This window comes from Urocampus carinirostris, chromosome 18 (genome assembly GCF_059441175.1).
Source record: "Urocampus carinirostris isolate Australia breed hairy pipefish chromosome 18, RoL_Ucar_1.0, whole genome shotgun sequence".
Lineage (NCBI taxonomy): Eukaryota > Metazoa > Chordata > Actinopteri > Syngnathiformes > Syngnathidae > Urocampus > Urocampus carinirostris.
In genome coordinates this window covers 19,695,840-19,716,394 of record NC_142366.1, presented here as the reverse complement: position 1 = coordinate 19,716,394, position 20,555 = coordinate 19,695,840, and the positions used below count along the sequence as shown (strand labels likewise).

Genomic DNA, 20,555 nt, shown 5'->3' with positions numbered 1-20,555 from the left:
GTAGCATATGTCTACTTGAGCAGTTGTCTGATTAGAGATTGTGATTTGTTCATTGAGTGAAACCCATTTAATATTATTTTACAATTGACTTTTCTTGTGAGCAAAGTACTTGAAGTACAGTAGGCTATGTCTACTTGACCAGTTATATCATGGTAGTAAGCGTTAGATTTTATTACTGCCGATTGTTATTTTATTTTTGTTGCACTTCAAGTGTAGGATAAATCTAGTGAGGTGCAATAAATATTACAAGGTTCTATAATACAACTACCGGTCTGTTCTCTATTCAACAGACTCAAAATCTGATCAGAAAATGTCAAATTCTTTGACATACAACTTATTTTTTGAGTAACGGAATGTTACTTTCACTATAGTGAACATTGTTTAAGAGATCGGACACTGCACTCCAGGATAAACGCATAATCAAGACTTTAAGAAGAAAAAAAAGGATCAAACTAATACCATACCTGAAGGACTTGGCGAGCCGGTTACCAGTGCACTGTTTGCTGGGAGAGGAGGATGAGGAGGAAGGCAGTCTTTGAGTGTTGGAGTACCCCAGGGAATCGGATACCGAGCCCAGGCGTTGCAGTTTATTGGGGGACCCTGGCCCCGAACCCCCTCCGCCGCCACATAGGGGCGAATTGACACGTTGTGTAGGTAAGGTAGAGCTTGAGTAGTAAATCCCTGCAGGATGATAGTATTTGTTAGCTATTTTGTCATATATTATGACGTTTCTTTAACAGGGGTTAATGGGGGGATTATTTTGTCAGCCATTACCCCCACCCCCCAAAAAAAAGGGTAATTATAGTATCCCAATAGAACTCCATCATATACTTTTCTTAGTTTTTCTCCACAAAACCATGCTTTCATTGCTGATCCAAATAAGCATGATTTGATACATCTCTTTACTTAATTCCCTTAGTAATATCAACAAGTGGGACACAATAAAGCTTAGAACTATTGATAATCTATTCTGTGGATAGAAATAAATAATGGAGGACCAATCCTGTTATGTAGAACAAATGTATACATAAAATCCCACCTACAAATGTGATATAAACAAAATAACTCAAAAACATATCTAGTAATAACTAAATAGACAACATAAATGCAATGTGTTAATGTATTTAGGTGTGCGGTCATTTATTATGTTGATATTTATTTTGCCATGAATTTTGTCATGGATGTTACCGCAGAAGTAAATGGAAGGAGACTAAGAGGAAGGCTGCGATTGATGTGGATGGATGGTGTTATGAGTGCACTGCAGGAAAGAGGTCTAAGGATAGTGGAAGCTAGAGCTCTTGTTGGTGATAGGAATGAGTGGAGAGGTGTTGTGAAAGGATAGTGGGATGTCTAGACACGTGCTAAGGGATGGGAAGGGCACCTGTATGATGTGGCAGGGGTAAACCAGTGAAAGCTGCTGTTGAACAGAAGAGTGTGTTATGTCACCCTAACCTGATTGACATGGCCGCTTTCTTATATCCCGTTTCATCTCAAGGGACGAAAGCAAGACTAATTTGGGTTCAGAGGTACTTAGCTTGTTTGGGTGTTTGGGCATTTGGGTTGGCCATGGTCCCCCCAAAATTGTGTGTGTGTTTTTGCTACTTTTCCATTTTTTATTGTTTTTGTTTTTGCTTATGTGTTTGTCTTGCTGTCGGTCTCTCCTCCCGAGGGATATGACCAGGGTAGATAGATAGATAGTATATTTGACATTAGTTTTCTTGTGGTTTTCGTCTCGTAATTTGTTGTGTGTTTTGTAGTGTAGTTTGTATAAAGATGCATTACTTTGTCGTATCTTCTATTACGTATTTCATTGTGTATTCTATTTTGTCATGCATTTTGTTAATATTTTTGGTATGCATTTCTTCTAGGATGAGTCTACTTTAATGCAGGTTTAGGGGGTCGCTAACATTTTGTAGGATGTGGGCTTGTACGTGAGTATATACTAAACGTAAAGTCGTTTCGGTTTTGGCTGTTGATTTTTATTTAAAAGAAAAGAATATATATCTGTCAATGTTGTCTTTATTTGGGTCGCGGCTTGTTATTAGGGTAGGACAGGGGGTCCTGAAGTCAGACCCGTTGAGAAACATTGATCTAGTGGTCATTTAATACACAATGTCCCTTTAAGTGTCAGGTTTTACAGCCGAGTGTTGCAAACTATGCCCTAAAACTAATCCATGCTGTCAGTCCTGTCAAATTTGAGCAACTCTTGCAAAATGTCATGCAATGTCAGCTTGATTAATGAACATAATAAAATAATATAAACGACTAATTGACCGGAGACAAAACAAAAGGAGAGGGTTAATACTCACCAGACCCTGCCCCACTTTGTGATTGTTGCTGCTGGGCTGCACGGCTCGAAGTCACCTGGGGGTTTGTGGAAGGAATACGGAGGAGGAAGGGGAAAAGAGTGATGAATAATTACCAAGTGAGGGGGGGAAGGGATGGGCGATGCAAGGGTAGGAGAGTTAATAGAATGGTAAGGGGAAAAGAAAGTAGAGCAAACCCATAAGTGAGAAAGGGTAGCGGGTAGTAAAGACATACTTTAAACTTTTATACACAATGACTTCAGTCACATGTGAACTTGGTTGAGAACGTAATGAAATCCCCCCGGAAAAAAAGATGGGGATTCAAACAGACTCTTGGAAAAGGAGACGACGAACTGGTAAATAATCTCTCATTAAGCCTTGTTGTACCACCTACTCAAAGTAGAGGAAAAAAACTACAAAGGATTTTCGTATTAACATATTAAACGTCATGTATTGTCACATCGACCCTGTCACTCAATATTTAGGACACCAAAGTCAAGATAAATCTAAAAAACATAACATACAGAATTTATTTGTGTATAGTGCAATAAATACATGGTATTAAAGTGTAATTTGCTTTTTCACAGCTCAAACTAAACATTGTAAGTGACAAACACTGTTGAATATGTGCGTAAATGATTAAAATAATTTATTGACACGGTAAACTATGAACACAGTACTAACATAAAATTTACAATGTACTCATTTAATGTCCAATTTATCATCAAATAAACCACAGACAGAGTTGGTTTCCTCGTTGTGCTTTTTAGCGTTTATTTATGTATGTAAACAATATTTACTGCAACTCTGGCAGGACTTGTTTGATTCAATTGTATTATTTTACAATATAAGATGGGTAAAATATAATCATTCCAACCAACCAACCAACCAACCAAGCATTATCTGCACCGTTTATCCTCAGTAGGGTCGCGGGGGTGCTGGAACCCATCCCAGCTATCTTTGGGCAGTGGGCAGGGGACACCCTGAACTGGTTGCCAGCCAGTCGCAGGGCACACAGACACAGACAACTCACGTGCTCATTCACACCTCGGGACAATTTTGGACCGTCCAATCAACTTAACATGTATGTTTTTGGAATGTGGGAGGAAACCAGAATTCCCGGAAGAAACCCACGCATGGGGAGAAAATTCAAACACCACACAGGAGGTTCGATCTCATGACTTCAGAATTGTGCCGCACACGTGCTGACCACTGCGTAGCTGTGCTGCCATAGTCATTCAGTTGGTTATAAAAATTAGAAAAACTATCTACAGGTGGCAGATCAATCCATCCATCCATCCATCCATTATTTGCACCGCTTATCCTCAGTAGGGTTGCGGGGGTGGTGGAGCCCATCCCAGTCATCTCCGGACAGTGGGCAGGGGACACCCTGAACTGGTTGCCAGCCAGTCGCAGGCCACACAGAGACAGACAACTCACTAACTCATTCACACATAGGGACAATTTGGACCGGCCAACTAACCTGACATGCATGTTTTTGGAATGTGGGAGGAAACCACAGTAAACGGGGAGAACATGCAAACTCCACACAGGAAGGTTTGATCTCATGACCTCAGAACTGTGCTGCCGTGCTGCCCTAGGTGGCTCGTGTTATGTAAAATAAATGCCAATTTATTGAGAGTAATAAGGAAGAAAACCTCTATATGATATGTATTTTTGGTTAATATTTCAATCTCTTATAATAAAGTTGTTGTTTTATTTAACACTAGGAGGCACTAAATAGTACACAATGTCTCTTTAAGGCTGTTAAATGCATAATTCTGGCACCAAATACAAACGTGTTACCATAATTTTATTGTATTTAATCAACTTATTCTTCTGGTAAACTCGGACGACACTATTAACTAAACAAACAAATGATAAATATGAAGTATTTTGTAGTATGTTTGAAATCAAATGAAAAAAGACATGGTGTAATCTGACAAATAGGACCATTTTGATTATTATTTGGATTATTGTTTCAAGTAGTTTTCTTTTTTTGGTAAACCAAAACATTAGATCATATGAATTAGCTCATTTTTAGAGAGTAATATATGAATATATTATATTTTACTAGAATAAATGTTTGATAATACAGCAAGATGAGGAAAAGTTCTCGTATTGTTGGAGCTTTATAAGCGTTCAGTATTCCCCCTGTATCGTCCTATTTCCTGTTTTGACAAACTAAACCACCCTACGCAACATTTTACCACTAGCTATCACTGTATTGTGTAGTGCAACTTGAAATGAGAGCTATAAAGCACAAGAAATAATCTACAGGAGCTCAAAGTGACCAAACCTCATTGTTTTGATAGTTTTTGCATTTTGGTGAGGCTTACGTTACGTAATATAAAAGGTAATTTCTTGATGTACAAGTACTTAAAAAAAAAATCAGGTGAATACGATAGATGATATATTTTTGGCTTTTTGTTCAAATCAATGTTTTTTTTTTTAATTAATGGATTTTTTTCCCGACCACAGGGAGCAACAAAAATGTCCCTTTAAAAAATTACATTTTTCTAACCACTAGGATGTGCCAAATATTACACAATGACCTTTATTTTTCTCGCCCAATCAGTGATTTATTACATGAGGTCCTATCGTTTGTTTCATTTTTACCTGGGTGATTCTGAAACTCCTTTTTTCTCCACGAATTAGTGGTTTGCAATATGATTTGTAACAAAATTACAGTCATGTAAGGTGTAACTTTGCTAGGTTCAAATCATGTTTGTGATGGATTTTGCAATCGTAGGTTACAGGTGGCTTTCAAACCAGACAAAGATTTGATCTGCAACCTCGGTGGAACCGTTTTAATCTAGGCTTAAAACACACTGTTCTGTTGGTATTAAACAAAATCATGCATGGACTTGATCCCTCACATCTTTTAGATTTAGTTCCCCCCTATGTTCCGGTCTGGAGCCTTCACTCTGAAAATGCTGGTCTACTAGTGATCCCAAGAGCCAAGAAGAGATCGGCAGGTTCGAGAGCATTCTCCATTCGGGCCCCGGTCCTGTTGAATGATCTCCCAACTGAGATCTGATCTGCCGCCTCAGTGGAACTGTTTAAATCAAGGCTTCAAACACACTTCCATTATATAGCTTATGAATTACCTATATTTCATATTGACAATATCTGTGCATTATTTGTTATTGCAACATCTGTTGCAGCCTGGTCATCCTGGAAGGGGGATTTACCTCATGTGCGGTCCCTTCTCAAGATTTTTTCCTTGCCCTCATGTAGGTTTTGGATCATGGGATGGTGTCATAATAGTCTGTGGTTTGTAATAATCTGTTGTCATAAAGGGCTATATAAATAAACATGACTTGATTTGACAATGTCCATTTAAGGCCCAACAAATCCAAACTGGTAATTACTCCGAGTAAATCGTGTCATTATGTTGCAAATCAGCACTCAATCGGTTGTTTGTCGTAGGCGGGGAAACAATTAGTGCTGAAAAACCTTCAAGCTGAAACATTTGGCATCATTTCTTACGAGATTCTCACGAGAACATGTTGCTTTGGTTTTCACACACAGCGGTGAAGTAGAGGGAGAGAACATATGCTGCTGCTCAGCTGAGCCTTATGTTGATACTTAAAGCCATAAAGGTGAACCAGATACCTTATTACCCACCCGAGCAGCTATAATAGATTATGAAGGAAGCACATTGTCCCTGAGCCACCTTGGTGCAATGGCGTTTTCTCATTCTGCCTTACATAACAAAAAAAACAACTTTTTTTGGGTGGGTCACCTCAATTAACGGCAAGAATGAATTGCATCTAAAAGTAGAGTTGCATGCATGGACAAACGGCGTGTCTGGGGGAATAATAAATAAATAAGCAAATAAATGCGGTCTTTGTACTCAGCAAACATTCCTTGCTCCAAGTTGGGCAGCTAAAATTGAGGACTTCAACCGCATTGAAAAGGGGTTTAAACAAGGTATACACTTTTCATCCTACAGTCAAGACAACTGCAAATATATAAATATTTTTTTTATAAAAAGTCAAGTCATGTTTATTTGTACAGCCCTTAATCACAAGGAGTCTCAAAGGGCTGTGCAGACCACATACTATTTGCAAACTACAGACTATTATTTCACAATCCCCTGATCTAAAACCTACATGAGGGCAAACTCAAAAACCTAAAAAAAAACAACAACACCTACAAAAGAATTGTTTTAGGAGCATTCAGCAATAAATTAGTTGTGCATTTCTATTGTTTGTAGATTTTCTTTTAAGTAGGAGGTCCAAACTTTACAAGTACATCCATGCAAATGAATTCCCAATAAATGAAGCTGCTAGATGTAGCCTAGTTAGATAGTTTACATTTGTATGAATGAATGAATGAATAAATAAAAACTTTATTTAAAACATTAAAAAATAAAAACAGGACAGAAACAATGACTCATCAACAAAAATAGTGTTAACATAACTTGTTCGAAAATGGATAGTAAGAAGCAGAAGCTTATTTTCCCTACCCTTTCATATTCCCTATTAATTACATTTTACAGATAGCTCCTCTTTTGTGTCTAAATGCAACAAAATCTCACGGATATACACATTAAATAGGTCGGATATCAATAGTTATAATAATAACAATATTTTACATATTGTATACACTAATAATCGTAGTACCCATCGTTTAACGTTATAATGCTACTAGTCACTAAATAACATTGTGACACCAATGATAATAACAACAATAGCAATAATAACAGTTATGATATAATAATAGTAACAAGAACAACAAGGTTAACTCTAGTTGTAAACGCAGTATTTCCAATCTCTTGTATCACTCATACCCCATTATCTTCATTTCTGTATTCTGCCAATATTGTTTTTTGTATCTAGATTTGAACAGGTGAATATTTGGACATTGTTTGATATTGTCTAGTAAATTGTTCCAAAGTTTGACTCCACACACAGACACACACATACTTATCCTGGTGGTTCTCGCCTTTGGGATTTTGAATTCACTACAGTTATAACTTCCCTCTTTCAGAGTTAATCATTTTTGGATGTTTTGACCTTAAACAGCAGTTGTGAAGTGAAAAAAATTACAAAATCATCCAATTTTAATAATTTGGACTGCAGGAATAAAATATTTTTACGATCCCGATACCCTACCCTGTGTATGGTTCCAATTGCACGTTTTTGGAGGATATATATGAGGCCTAGATAGATAGATAAATGGATAGATAGATCTATCTTTACAATATAAATATAATACATCCTGGTTAGATAAATTATTAGTCCATATATATGTAGCCTAGATGTATAGATAGACGTATAGATGTATAGATACATAGATGTATATATAGATAGATAGATGTATAGATAAATAGATAGATCAATGTATAGATAGATAGATTCATGTATTGATAGATAGACAGATAGATGTATAGATAGATAGTTAGATTGATGTATTGATTGATGGATAGATGGATAGATGGATAGATGGATAGATTTATCTATATATTGAATGAAGAGCTTCAAAAAAAACAAAATCATTGGGAAGCTATCGTATTTGTTCTCACCTTTGCTGGACTACTTCTGTCACTAAAACAGTGCCGTATCGTTGAGGTGCCATGTAGTCATGTATTATTAAAGCAAACCCTCTCAGGGTTATAAATACGCTGCAGAAAAGCACCACCACACTGCTCCTTTCTACCTATCTCTGAATCAGCTTGAAGTGACGTCTCAGTCTTACTCTAAACGTCTTCGTGTGCTCACATTACCAAATGTAAAAACAAGATCTGAGAGAGAATCACTGCTGGAAACACTGGACAATTAAAACGTGTATATGCGGCACATGCCTATAGGCCCCACCTGGCCATTGAGCTGCAGCACTAGCTGGAAAAAAGTCAATCCATGACCCTTTCTGACAGCTCTGGCCCAATTACACTGACAATGCCAAAACACGGGGGGCGATTACACACAAAGCCAGAGAAATACACAGCCAGCAATTCCAGCTGAAGAGGGGGGAAAAGACAAGAAAGCATTTCAATGCCACATAAAAAAAAAGCGAGAATGGAATTATGCACCAAAATCATGGGGAATCTAGAAAATATCAAACCTACAAAACACATTCAGTGATTTTTCTTCTTTCTTTTTTTAACAAAAAAACTAGAAAAAACACCAATAGCATTGATATACTAAGGTCCTAAAGGGAAGACAATGGGCAATTATTGAGTAATAGACCACACAAACTACAAGTATTAAAAAGGGTTTGAATCTCTGACCTGAACTGGTCACAGACTTGAGCAACAATTGGACTTGGGACCTGAACCGGATGGGACTCATGGTATGTATCGTTCTATAGGTTTGAGAAAGCTTGGGGAAAAAACTAGCCAAAGGAAGACTTGAGTTGATGATTTTAAATCATCAAAAGGGGAATGTCGTTGAAAAGAATGTGAGAGTTGGATGAGTTTTTAAGGACAGTGTCTCAACGCAAGGTGAATCGTATGTAAGAGTAAGCTTGTGAGACGGGAAGTTGAAATAATCAGTCTTGCCCAAACTTGGAAATGTTTTTGTACAGATATCTGGTGTTGATCGCATTGTTGTATAATCGTTCAACCGTTCGGTGTTGATCCAATTATTTTAAGATAGTTACCTAATTAAACAGTATATACTGTAAATAGGTGTTTAATGAAGGTCTATGCTCTGGTCGGACTAACTGCAAGCCACATTTTTTAAACATTAAAATATGTATTACTTGAGAAAGATGAGCGCCGCCAGGCTGTACTTGCCCAAAACACGCCACAGCAAGTGGAGCCCTGGCGGTTAAGGGATCCGTAAACCGTGAATAACTGAAAATAGCATACTTTTTCTGTCAATGGGTCTTTCCCTTGTGTTGGGAGTACCTGATCTCATTTATCAAATAATTTTTGCAAAGTTTATATGATATTTATAGTTCAAACTAATTATGCTTTCTTCAGTGTTCCTACAACCAAAGGGTTTGCAAAGAATGATATATTTTCCTCTGATTTCATAATAATGAATATAGTGAAATGTTTATGTTCATCGATAAAGACGTGGTCCTGATCACAATTGTATACGAACAACAACAAACAAAAGCAAACAGGCATTTCAGTGACTGTTTGTGAGGCCCCCCATGGGCAAAATAAGAATATCCATGGCAATAATACATCACCTTGAAGAAGCTGACATACAATATTACTCTTCATTAACGCACTGCTGTGGTTATGATGCCAATTCCACGGCAGCTTTATTTCTCAAGTCTTCATAAACACAAGACTCGCCGGGCACTTTTGATCGGTCTTAATTGTGCGTGGGTGAAGCACTTATTACCTGTCTCCTTAATAACAGCTTTTAATGTGTTTGGAAAATATAAAACGGGTGGAGAAACCCAGTCCTCGAGGGCCACATGTCCTGCATGTTTTTGGAGTTTTTCTCTGCTCCAGTATAAAGAGTTCAATTCACTAGTATTATTAACAAGCTCTTCCACAGATTGCTAGAAACCTTATCAGCTGAGTTTGATAAGATATAACTACCAAAAACAAAGGAATAACTTTACTTGAAAAAAATAACACAAAATAAATATGGATTAAATAATGAGCACATGATATGATCCTAACCTAGAGGGAGCTGACATGATTGGCTTCCATTTTGCTGCCAAGGCTAACCTCAAACATTTTTTACCTTCATTTTCTTTTTTTTGCACTTAGTTTCATCCATCCATTATCTGCACTGCTTATCCTCAGTAGGGTTGCGGCTGTGCTGGAGCCCATCCCAGTTAACATAATTTTATTATGTATTTATTTTTTCCCACAAAAAACGTAGTGCAAACAAATTTTCCACTTTTGTGTGCTCATTCTAAGTGTTATATTTATGTTCTATTTCAAGTTTATTTTTATCTATTTGATTTCTTACATCCCCTTTTCTATTTCCTATGTATTTTGTCCCCGATTTTCAGTTTTTTTTCTCTTATCCTTTTCATGTTTTCAGATTTTTCTTTCTTTGTTTGCCTTTTTCCTTTTTTTCTTACATTATTTTCCTTTTATCTTGTTCCCTTCTTTCCTTTTAGTTTTTTTCCCATTTATCTTCTTTCTTTCCATTTCTTTTTCTTTTTTCCATTTTCTTTTCTTTGGCTAGGCAAAAAAAGTCACGGAAAATAATGTTGTGTTTTGGTCACTTTGACTCTTCGTAGTTTGTATTCTTCCTTGTGCTTTTTAACACTCATTTTTGGTTGCACTACACCGTATATATATATCTAGTGGTGACATTTTCATATGTTTAATTTCTGTATTTACACTGAGGATCTCTGATAAATACACACCAAATTGTAAATTCAGAATACTAAATTCCATGCAACAAAAAATAAATTATGAAGTACAATAATCAACTTTTTTATATTTAACACCGTGTATCTGAAAAACCAAGAAACAGAAATTAAATTATTTACAGATCTACAGGAAAAAAAATGAATATTAAAAAAAAAAAATCTATATAACCTTTTATATAATCGGCAGACTTAAAGTCAACAGCTCAGAACCCTTGTGAACATGGGTTTTAACCAATAACAAGAGAAAATAAAGCAGATTGAGGGTACCCGGCTTTTGATTGGTGGGGAGCCGGCTCCCGTCGTTCACTTATTCGAGCTGTTTTGTTAGCGAACTACACATCAAGTGTTCCAAGTATCGACAAAGTGACACGTAAGTTTAAAACAGTCCGCCATGTTGTTTTCGATGTTGCCCGGAGAATTTCCTACCTGGTTATAGCTGTGCACGGCTCCCCCAACTTGCCCGCTGCGCTGAGGAGATGCTGCAGAGATGTTGTCGCTAAGGGCGAGGGTCTGGTTGCTATGGTAGCTGGCAGAGTACTGGAGCGAAGCCTCCGGGGTGGAGTTGAGCTGCAAAGAACTCTGGGAGAGGAGCGTCGGTCCTGAGGATGGAGACGGGAGTCAGTGGGATGGGGTTTGGAGTTTGTCATGCGAGCGTGCATGTGGGGAGGGGTTGAGGGATTCAAAGAGTAGCGGGGGATGAAGGGACGCGATGGAGAGGCAAGGAGCTGGCGAGGGAGAGAGCGAACAATTTAGAGCAGATAGTGCAGCAGTGCAGCACTCTGTGAGTTGGAGATGGCATACATAATTTATTAGCGGAGGGAAAGAGAAACAGGAACGCAGAGCATGGGAAGGGGTGAGGATGAGGAGGGTGACGAGGAGGAGGAAGGTTGAAAAGAAGAAGTCGCGTCGACGCGTTCCCGCCTTGAAAGTTACCTTGTTCTGTCGACTTGAACAAACCTCCATTTGAACCCTTTTCCGCGACGCATGGATCTTATACTTTGCCGAGGAATTGGGAAATAACGGCTTTTTGAAGCTGCTCTGACTGACTTTGCGCCTCAGGCAGCTCGGTAGTCGCAATTATTTAAGAATTCTTCAAGCCAAAAGCGCCCCAAACATATCACAAAATGACATTTTTTGCTTTTTTTGTTTCACAATTACAAGTCAACATCACTGACAACATCCACCCACGTTAGGTGCGTTTGTATGACCTACTTAGATGCAGAAAACTGATATATTGAAAAGTCAGATCGTAAAAAGAGTGTAATGCTTAACTTAATATTAGAATGAATTAGGGGTTTCAGTTGTAGAGGTGAAACACAATTTAGGGAGGTCGGAATGAAGGCAAGAGTTCTCCACACAAAAATGGTATCTTGTGACCAAAAAAAAACAAAAACTGAACAACAAACAAAAACAAACCAGGTATCAAACCCACTATCGAAGAGTCTAAACCAGAAACAAAAAACAACAACAAAAAAAACTGATAGGATAATAGATCACAAGATGGAAGTGGCATTGAAATGGCAATGACCCAACCCTGTGTGTTGTCCAAGCATTCATTATAAAGAGTCAGCGTAATCACAGTCAGGTGAGAAGATTTTTTTTTCATTTTTCTACATGGTACTGTTAATTTGAATAGGCAGACATTATTAAATTGATTTAAAGAGCTTTATAACCACTCATTTCTATAATTTACCCTGATTACCCGATTATACTAAAAACAAACAAATTGCTAATACAGATACCAGGTATTTAAATGGGTAAAGCTAGCAATACTAAAAACAGCAGCAAATATGACCTAATGAACCATTTCATGATCGGGAACTCATCATTTCATGACATTTTAAGAAACAGAAAAGGTAAGCCAATTAAACATTGTTTTTTCTGAGCTTTAAGTTATATATTGTTTTCTAGCTGTGTCAAATGATAAATATGATTTTGTCATGATTACCTGTGCCCGCTCCTTTGGCCCCAACTGCCTCAGACTCTGATTGGCTCCCTGTCCCTATTTAAACCCACTCCTTTTATGTCACCTGTGTCAGTCCGTCTGCGAACCTCAGTTTACTTTAGGCAAGCCTAAAATGACTCCCACCTGTTTTTGCTCCTGTCTGTTCCCCGGCTTCGACCCGTTTTTTTATCCTAACCACGTCTACTCTCTTCTCCTGGCTTTCGACTCGTTTCCGACCCCGACCACGTTTTTGCTATAACCGTCCTGGCTACTGATCCGTTTTTCCGTTCTCTACACTGCCATCGCTCGCCACGGATGTCCCACTTTCGCACTCAGAGGATCTGCTTCCCGCGCGTAGCAATCACCGGATTGTGGGTGCAACCCTTTCCTTTTTCCTATAAAACTGAAAGAAACATAACGCAAGTGGGTCCTGTCTCCGTTCTGGTCTTGACAGATTTAGGTTGATTTATATTCTGAATCTGACTGTGTGTCACCTGACACAAACCTCATTGGTATCAAGTTGAAGAAATTACATTATTATTCAAGTCATTACATATATCATGCTCACGTCTGTAATTATATTTTGCAAGATTCAAGATTTAAAGTGTTTATTGTCATATGCACAGTAAAGAACCACGATTCCATGCAGAATGAAACGTACTTTGCTGTCCGCACAGTTGCCAGCGTAATAAAACTAAGAAACGACATACATGCATACATAAAATGATATTACGAATATTAAAAAGAAAAAAATACAAGATTAACTTGAGATGAGTTAAGGCAATAATATAAAAATAAGATAAAACACAGTTTTAAGTGCCGGGAAAGTAATAAAGTGTCTGTAGTGTGCGGAACTGTTGGTATTGATACTGTGGATGTATTTAAAAAGGAATTACTTCTAATAGTACTGTTTTTTTAGATAGTGGTATCGGACATACTACCAGGGTTGGGTAGGGTTACTTTAACTTGATTACTTTCAATTACTTTTGGATTACTCCAATACCAAATATGCTAATAAAAGACAAAATAAACTAAATATGAATACAATTACTAAATTTTGTGCAGGCTTGGGGAGTAACGGAATACATGGACGGCAAAAATGATGTTGGCAAGCTGTTTGGATTTATTTTAATTTTGTTTCTGTCGCATTTTATGTTAGTGTTGCCGGAGATCAAAGAGATCAAAGCCAGGAGAGAAAGCTTACCACGTGTTGTGAGTCATCATTTTATTCATATTTAGTCTCTTTTGTCTTTTATTAGCATATTTGGTATCAGAGTAATCCAAAAGTAATTGAAAGTTATCAAGTTAAGGTAACCCTACCCAACCCTGCATACTACATGAACAATAAGCTTTCGAGATTTATCGTTTTTGGGTGGTATCTAGCATTTATCGTCAAGTCATCAAAAATGAATGCCTTTATAGCATTACAATACTCAATCGATGTTATCGAATTTGGAAAATGTGAGTGACAGAAACAGTTGTCATCAACCTTCTCAATAACCAGTAGTGTGGACAGCTGCTTTTGAGTTTATATCACATTGTGTTTTATTCAAGGGCAGTTAGGTTTGTGAAATCTGCTCCCATCACTCATATTTATTTCATCGGCTGACTATTTTTACTCCGTTGCTGTCTCTTTTCATTTCGGACAAAAAGACTGATACGCCTGTGATGTGCTTAATTACCGCTCTCAAGGCGGATGCACCACATGAATGAAATATGCGAGTAAGGGCAAGGAAGCGGTGCAATGCTTAGCTCTGAACGCACAGGATCAAAATTCGACATATTTATTCAAATATGTACAAGGTCATCATACAAGAAATGTCAATGAAACTGCCAAAATGAAACTAACAAGCACAGGTCTTTATTAGTCTACTAGTTATAGCTTCAAAATTCACCAGCACCTTAAAACAAGCGCACAGGACTTTTAAAAAAAAAACGTATATATACATATTGATATATATGTATAGAACAAATGGTTATTTATATCTTATTTATTGACTTTTTGGGAATTATTGTACTTTTCAACATTGCAATATTATTTTAGTGCACTAACAACTTAGGCTAGTCTCCAAGCACTACCTTGTAAATATGTTTTCATCCTGGTACTCTTTTACAGTAGTTTTCTCTTTTAAATCCCTATTACTTATTTATAATAATAATAATAATAATAATTTCCTTGTATTGTCATTCTGTGTAACAATGTACACAGAACGAAATGTCGATTGCACCTGACCCGTTGTAGCGAGCCGATGCAGCCGCAGCCAACAGAGGGCGCCGCCGACCACTTTTTAAGTCTTAGGAATGACTCGGCCGGGGCGCGAACCCGAACCTCCCAGTCTCAAAGCGGGCGCCTTACCATCTAGGCTACTGAGCTGGTCCTGTAGTGCCATGTCTTATCCCATTGTAAAAGATTGTCACGGTTGCCATGGTGCCCAATTGGAGCCAGCTGCGGCTCGTTGACAGATTGGCTTCCCTTCTATTTAAACTCGGTGCTGTCACTCACCCTTTGTCAGTGCGTCAACAAACCTTTGCAACCCGCAAGACATGGGTTTTGACTCTGTCCGGAATCTCGTTTGTGTATCCTGTCTGGTATCGATCCCGTCTGTTTCGTCCTGTTTTGTTTTCGGTCTCCGGTCTCCAGTGTCTGGTATTGTGCCCGTCATTCTCGTCCAGTCTGTTATCCATCTCCAGTCTGCTATATCTGTTATCAATCCTTCCAATCCCATTCTGTCCGGTATCGGCATCATCTGTCCGGTATCGGCTCGTGTAACCGGTATCGATCTCGTTGGGCTCTTGCTTTCTGTTGTTCCACGCCAGACTTCTGTCTTTCTTCTTTCGCCCAGCGATCGCCGAATCACTGGCGTTTTGTGTTTAACGTGCATGACTTCCCCATTTCGGTAAAATAAAAGCTTGTGTGAGAAACGTCACTCATTTGGGTTCTCCTCCGGTTCCGGTCATGACTAACAGTAGGTTTTTAACAATGACAACTAAGACCGTTAATTCTATAGCAGTGTGTCTCAACTTTTTGTGAGTCAAGGCCGGCTTTTCCATTGAAGAAAATACTAACATACCAATCATTGAAAATGTTTTAAAGTTTCCTCTTCTTAGAATTTAGTTTATCAGGACTGGCTACGTATACGTATATGCAAGTATACGTGGTATATTTTAACGCTAGTTGTATTTGAAATGTACATATTTTATTTATTGAAAAAAGCTTCACACAGTGTTCACTAAAAATATAACATGTTCGAGCTTGAATTATTGCATTGTGTTTTTGACTACATGGTATCAAATGTTATCCTTATTGTGAGACTGAATCAACAGATACAGTACATTAAATCAATATAACAGTAATTTTCCCAGGCACAGCTCCTCTGCTAAAAGGTTCTCTTCATTTTTAATACAGACCGAGTTAAAAACTTTGCCAAGCCCTGGTCTAAAAAACATATGTCTAATTTCCAATCCTCATTTCCTATCATGCGTTGATTTTCTGTCTAAAAACTGCCTGCTGCCATCAAAAAACACTTGTCATATCCCATCCCCATGCCATGCCTTGCGTATCATTAATTATTTACTGCTGCTCTGTGTGTATCCATGTTACAAATGCAGTCGTGGGGATGTTGGAGAAAATTCTACTGTACATGTTTTATTTCAAAACAAGTTATAAAGCGGGTTGTTTCTGTCTGCAGGGATTTTGTAGCTCTTTTATACGGCGAGGTTGAATTCGAGTTAAATGCATGTATGTATGCTTGGTAGCATGTGTGTGATTGTGTGTGTGTGTGCAAATTGATAACGGGTATGAATGAAAGATGAGTTTTAAGATTCGTGAAATGGAGTCAATTTCACGTTTCTTTTCTGTAGCGCGTTCACCACGCGATGAATTGAATTTATCAGCAAACGCACATTGAGATGCTTGTGCGATATGTGCCGGAGCAACGCAGCGGGAGCGTTTGCAAACAAACTCCTTCATAGGTTTATTTTTCCCCTACAAGCATTTTTTAAAATGGGCCTTTATTAAACAAATAAATATAAAAAAATATAGATTTGCTTTTAATAAAGTATCACCCCAGAAAATAAATACAAATAAATGCCAAAAAAGTTATCTTTGAAATGTTTCAAGCAATAATTTGGCTCTAAGGGATACTTTTTGGAGATAGGCACACTTAGGACCGATCCCATTACTTGCCCTTTGACATATCCACTTTGTGTAGTTTACGTTTCCCCTCCCTATGTGAAATGTACTTCTTGCTTACAATGTCATCACTTTAGGCTGTATTTGTTGTTATGTACCATACGTGACAAACGCCCATTCCTTTTTCAATTTAAATCCCTTCAAAACATTAGAAATTGTTACAACAATACATTGTAATATTTGGTCCTTGGGAGGTATGTTTAAATGTTTTGTCTTTTTAACGCTATTTGGGAGTTACCATCAAAGAAAAAGCATCGGAAAACCACTCTATACCTCGAGTGCAAAGTTATTTCTAACCCCATGGGTTTTAGCTTGTGAAATAAACAAGTATGTCATTATAATAGAACTGCACTTCACTTGTTTATTCTTCCTCATCAGGTGCAACTACCTATTCTTCGACACTATGCTTTTCCTCGTCTCCCAGCGCCCTCTCCAAGTATCTACGTTCCATATCAAAACACAATTTATAACACATCTAACTTAAGATAGCTTACAGCTGGTTGTTAATGCAGAGGAGGCGCGGCTAGTTAGAAGCTAGGTCACCCCAAGGCTGACTCAGTGAAAATGGGGCTTGAGTCCTTCACTTCATCACCTTACTCTCCACTCTCCGCAGAGTATTTGGATTATCTTCCCCTCGTTGTAAACGAGTTTTGCTACAGTAAGTGGTGAAATTGAGTGGAAGGGAGAGTAATACAATTGAGCCTTACTGTCCACACCATCAAGGATTCCTGACTCCTGGAGGGAACGGATGCAAGAATCCACCAACTCCAAGCCGGTGGTCAACTCATCTTCGATATCCTTTTGGCCATCAGCTGAGAAAGTAAAACAAGATCCATGAGTGTAGCAGTGAGCCAGTACAGGAACAATGCATACTTGTATAATGCGATCTGTAATAAAGACTCGAAATTACCTTGAGCATTCCAACGAAACTGTTCATCTGTCGAACTGCAAGAGAAGGATGAAAGCAAATAGAATTTAAGAAGAGGCACAATTTAATAGCTGACAAAAGGCTTTAGAAATAAAAGAAAATGAGTCATACGGCAAAGGGTGGGCACTTTAGAATCAAACATTGCTTTCCCCTTAAGCAGAAACTGGAGACGTAATACGGTTTAAATCCAAATATTTTTTGGTTATGAATCATTAAAACAAACATGGTATTTAGGTGGGAGCATTTTAAAAAGAGTTTGATCATAATCTGAATGAATGAAGCGACAATAATAGAACTGCAGAGTGTAAAGGATGGAAAAATGTACAAAGCCATGTGAAAAAACATGTAAAAAGATGATCAGAATAAAATGTGAGGCTTTTAACTAAGACAAGAAAGTTTGATCACATTACCCCGATTTTAGCTAAAATGCAACCTCAGTGGAAATGTTTAAATCTAGATCTGAAACACACTTCTATTATATAGCTTTGAATGACCCACATTTCACAGTGACAATATCTGTGTGCTGTTTGTCATTGCAAAATACGTTGCAGCCTGGTCATCCTGGAAGGGGGATTACGTCATGTGGGGTCCCTTCTCAAAGTTTTTTAATTTACCTCATGTTGAGGTTTTGAGTTTTTTCCTTGCCCTCATGTAGGTTTTAGATCAGGGGATGGTGTAGTTTGCAATAATCTTTGGTCTGTGCAGCCGTTTGAGACTCCTTGTGATAAAGGGTGTCACAAATAAACAACTTGACTTGACAAAATAAAAATAACAAAATTATTTATTGTATGTGTGCATAGATAAAAACAAATACAAGTTTATAAAAAAGAAAAGGTTTAAACCATATAAATTAAAATGAAAGTACCAAAGCTATATACGGTATACTTCATGGTAAATCAATACAAATCAAAACAAATAAAGAAAAAAATATAAAATATAATATTAAAATGTATATAACAACCATAGGGCTGGAATATACAGCCAAACAATAAAATATTCAAATATCTAAAATACACCCAACACAACAAAATATATATTTTTTATGGATTCGAATATATTTTTAAGCAAATTATTTCAATAGAATAATGTATTCAGATTTTACGCGGTTAACACTCTGACAGACAGAGAACAAAATATAATTTATTTAGAACATATTGATCATTAATTAACTTCTCTTTATTCAAATTTAACTAACACAACTTGTTCCGATTCCTACCCTCAATTTCATGATTGTGCAAACGTTTTAGTCCTCGATTACGTAAATGACGAAATAATCAACACAATTTGATTTATTGCTGATAAGTTTATTCTGTTTTTAATATGAGATCCCTGCAAAGGAAATCGCATAGGATATCAGTTAGATGTTTTGACTAATATATCTCATTAGTGTTGGTTGTCACTCTCAACCAATGTTGTTGCTGTTCTTTGGTTCCCCAACATCTAGGGCAGATTTTCTTTCGTAACCTAGAAGATGTAATGAAAGCAAAAGGCTCAGTGGAGGGCTTTTAACCGATGTGTGGGTCCTCTCATGTTCTCCCAATGAACGTCTATTAAAATAGAATTGAAACAATAACACACAAAACAACATTAAAACAATGTAAAAAAACTAAAACACAACCACATAGTGCATAATAGTCAAAATTATATATATATATATATATATATATATATATATATACCACAGCCATATCCCCCTAGTGGGAGGTGGCTAGAGTCATTTCTGACTTTTTGGGAGATCGATTTAGAGGAGGGGATTCCCAGCCCCCTCGCTCAACCCAACTGTGGTGTTGGGAGTCATTAGGTGACCAAACCCCCCAAATCCAACCCCTAATGCTGAACGCCAAGCAGGTAGGCAATGAGTACCAATGTTGTAAGTCTTAGGTATGAGTCGGACGAGGCTTGAACCAGCGACCTCCCAGTCTCAGAGCGGGCGCTCTACCATCTAGGCCACCGAGCTGGTATAAGTAATAATAAAAATAATACATTACATTTTCAGTTATCTTGTTTGCATTTGTATTGCAATCGAAATAGAAAGCCATTTCCCAAATTTTAGTGAAACAAGACTGGCAGGCACGAGAGAGGCCCGGTAAGTCATCCTACTTTGTTGTGCACGCCCGCTCGAAATACCGCAACACTTCAACCCCAACAGGCTGCCACTATCTCAAAATAGTTATCCTGTTGAGAAGAGACGCTTTACATAACGGCACTCTTAAAAGTGAACTCTCCCAGCGCCCTCTACAAACATCATTAAACACGACTGCACCCAAAGTAAAGATTGGATTTGTTTTTATAGTTCAGATATAAGTATTGAAGTTTTACAATGAGTGCCTTTGGATTGTGGCACATTTAAGGAAAGACACACGTTTATAACTGATGCTATATTTAAGTTATTATTATCTTTGTAACTCTAAAATTCAACCAATTCAGTTAGGTTTAACAAGAGGTGTGGAATGGATAAGAAATTGAGATTATAGATTACACATAAAGTGGAAACTGTGATACCAATTGGATAGAAAATAAATGGAATAATCTTAACATATGCTTCATTTTTGTGTACTTGTCTAATCCCCTATTGGTGAAGTTCTAGGTCATTAATGCGTAAGGGGCCACATACAGCCCCATAAGCAAGTCTTCTTGGGCCCCTGAGATGATCTTGATTGATTATTGTATCACACACCAGGAATCATTATTTATTTTCACTGCACACTACTTGCACTTTATTCTATTGTAGTTCAGTGACTGAAAATTACTATTTTATTAAAGGTGATTTTAGCCTATATTTGCTAGAAAGTAAAATAAAGGCTACTGATGAGTCCCTGAAAAGGGCATTGATGGGTGTGCCTTCTTTGTATTTCTTTATAATTGGAAGCTTCATTTCCATGG

General features: G+C 37.6%; 1 protein-coding gene across 4 annotated transcripts in view; it reads right to left on the bottom strand.

Annotated features, from left to right (window-relative positions):
- ctnnd2a (catenin (cadherin-associated protein), delta 2a) overlaps nt 1–20,555 on the bottom strand; it is a 464,623-nt gene that overhangs the window by 239,016 nt on the left and 205,052 nt on the right. For all 4 annotated transcript variants that reach the window (XM_088322042.1, XM_088322045.1, XM_088322044.1 and 1 more), the window contains exons 4-8: nt 17,655–17,689; nt 17,452–17,556; nt 11,034–11,206; nt 2,310–2,364; nt 465–681 (exon numbers count right to left, since the gene is read on the bottom strand). In XM_088322042.1, coding sequence (XP_088178168.1) covers nt 465–681; nt 2,310–2,364; nt 11,034–11,206; nt 17,452–17,556; nt 17,655–17,689 — 585 coding nt within the window. The remainder of the gene's footprint in view (nt 1–464; nt 682–2,309; nt 2,365–11,033; nt 11,207–17,451; nt 17,557–17,654; nt 17,690–20,555) is intronic.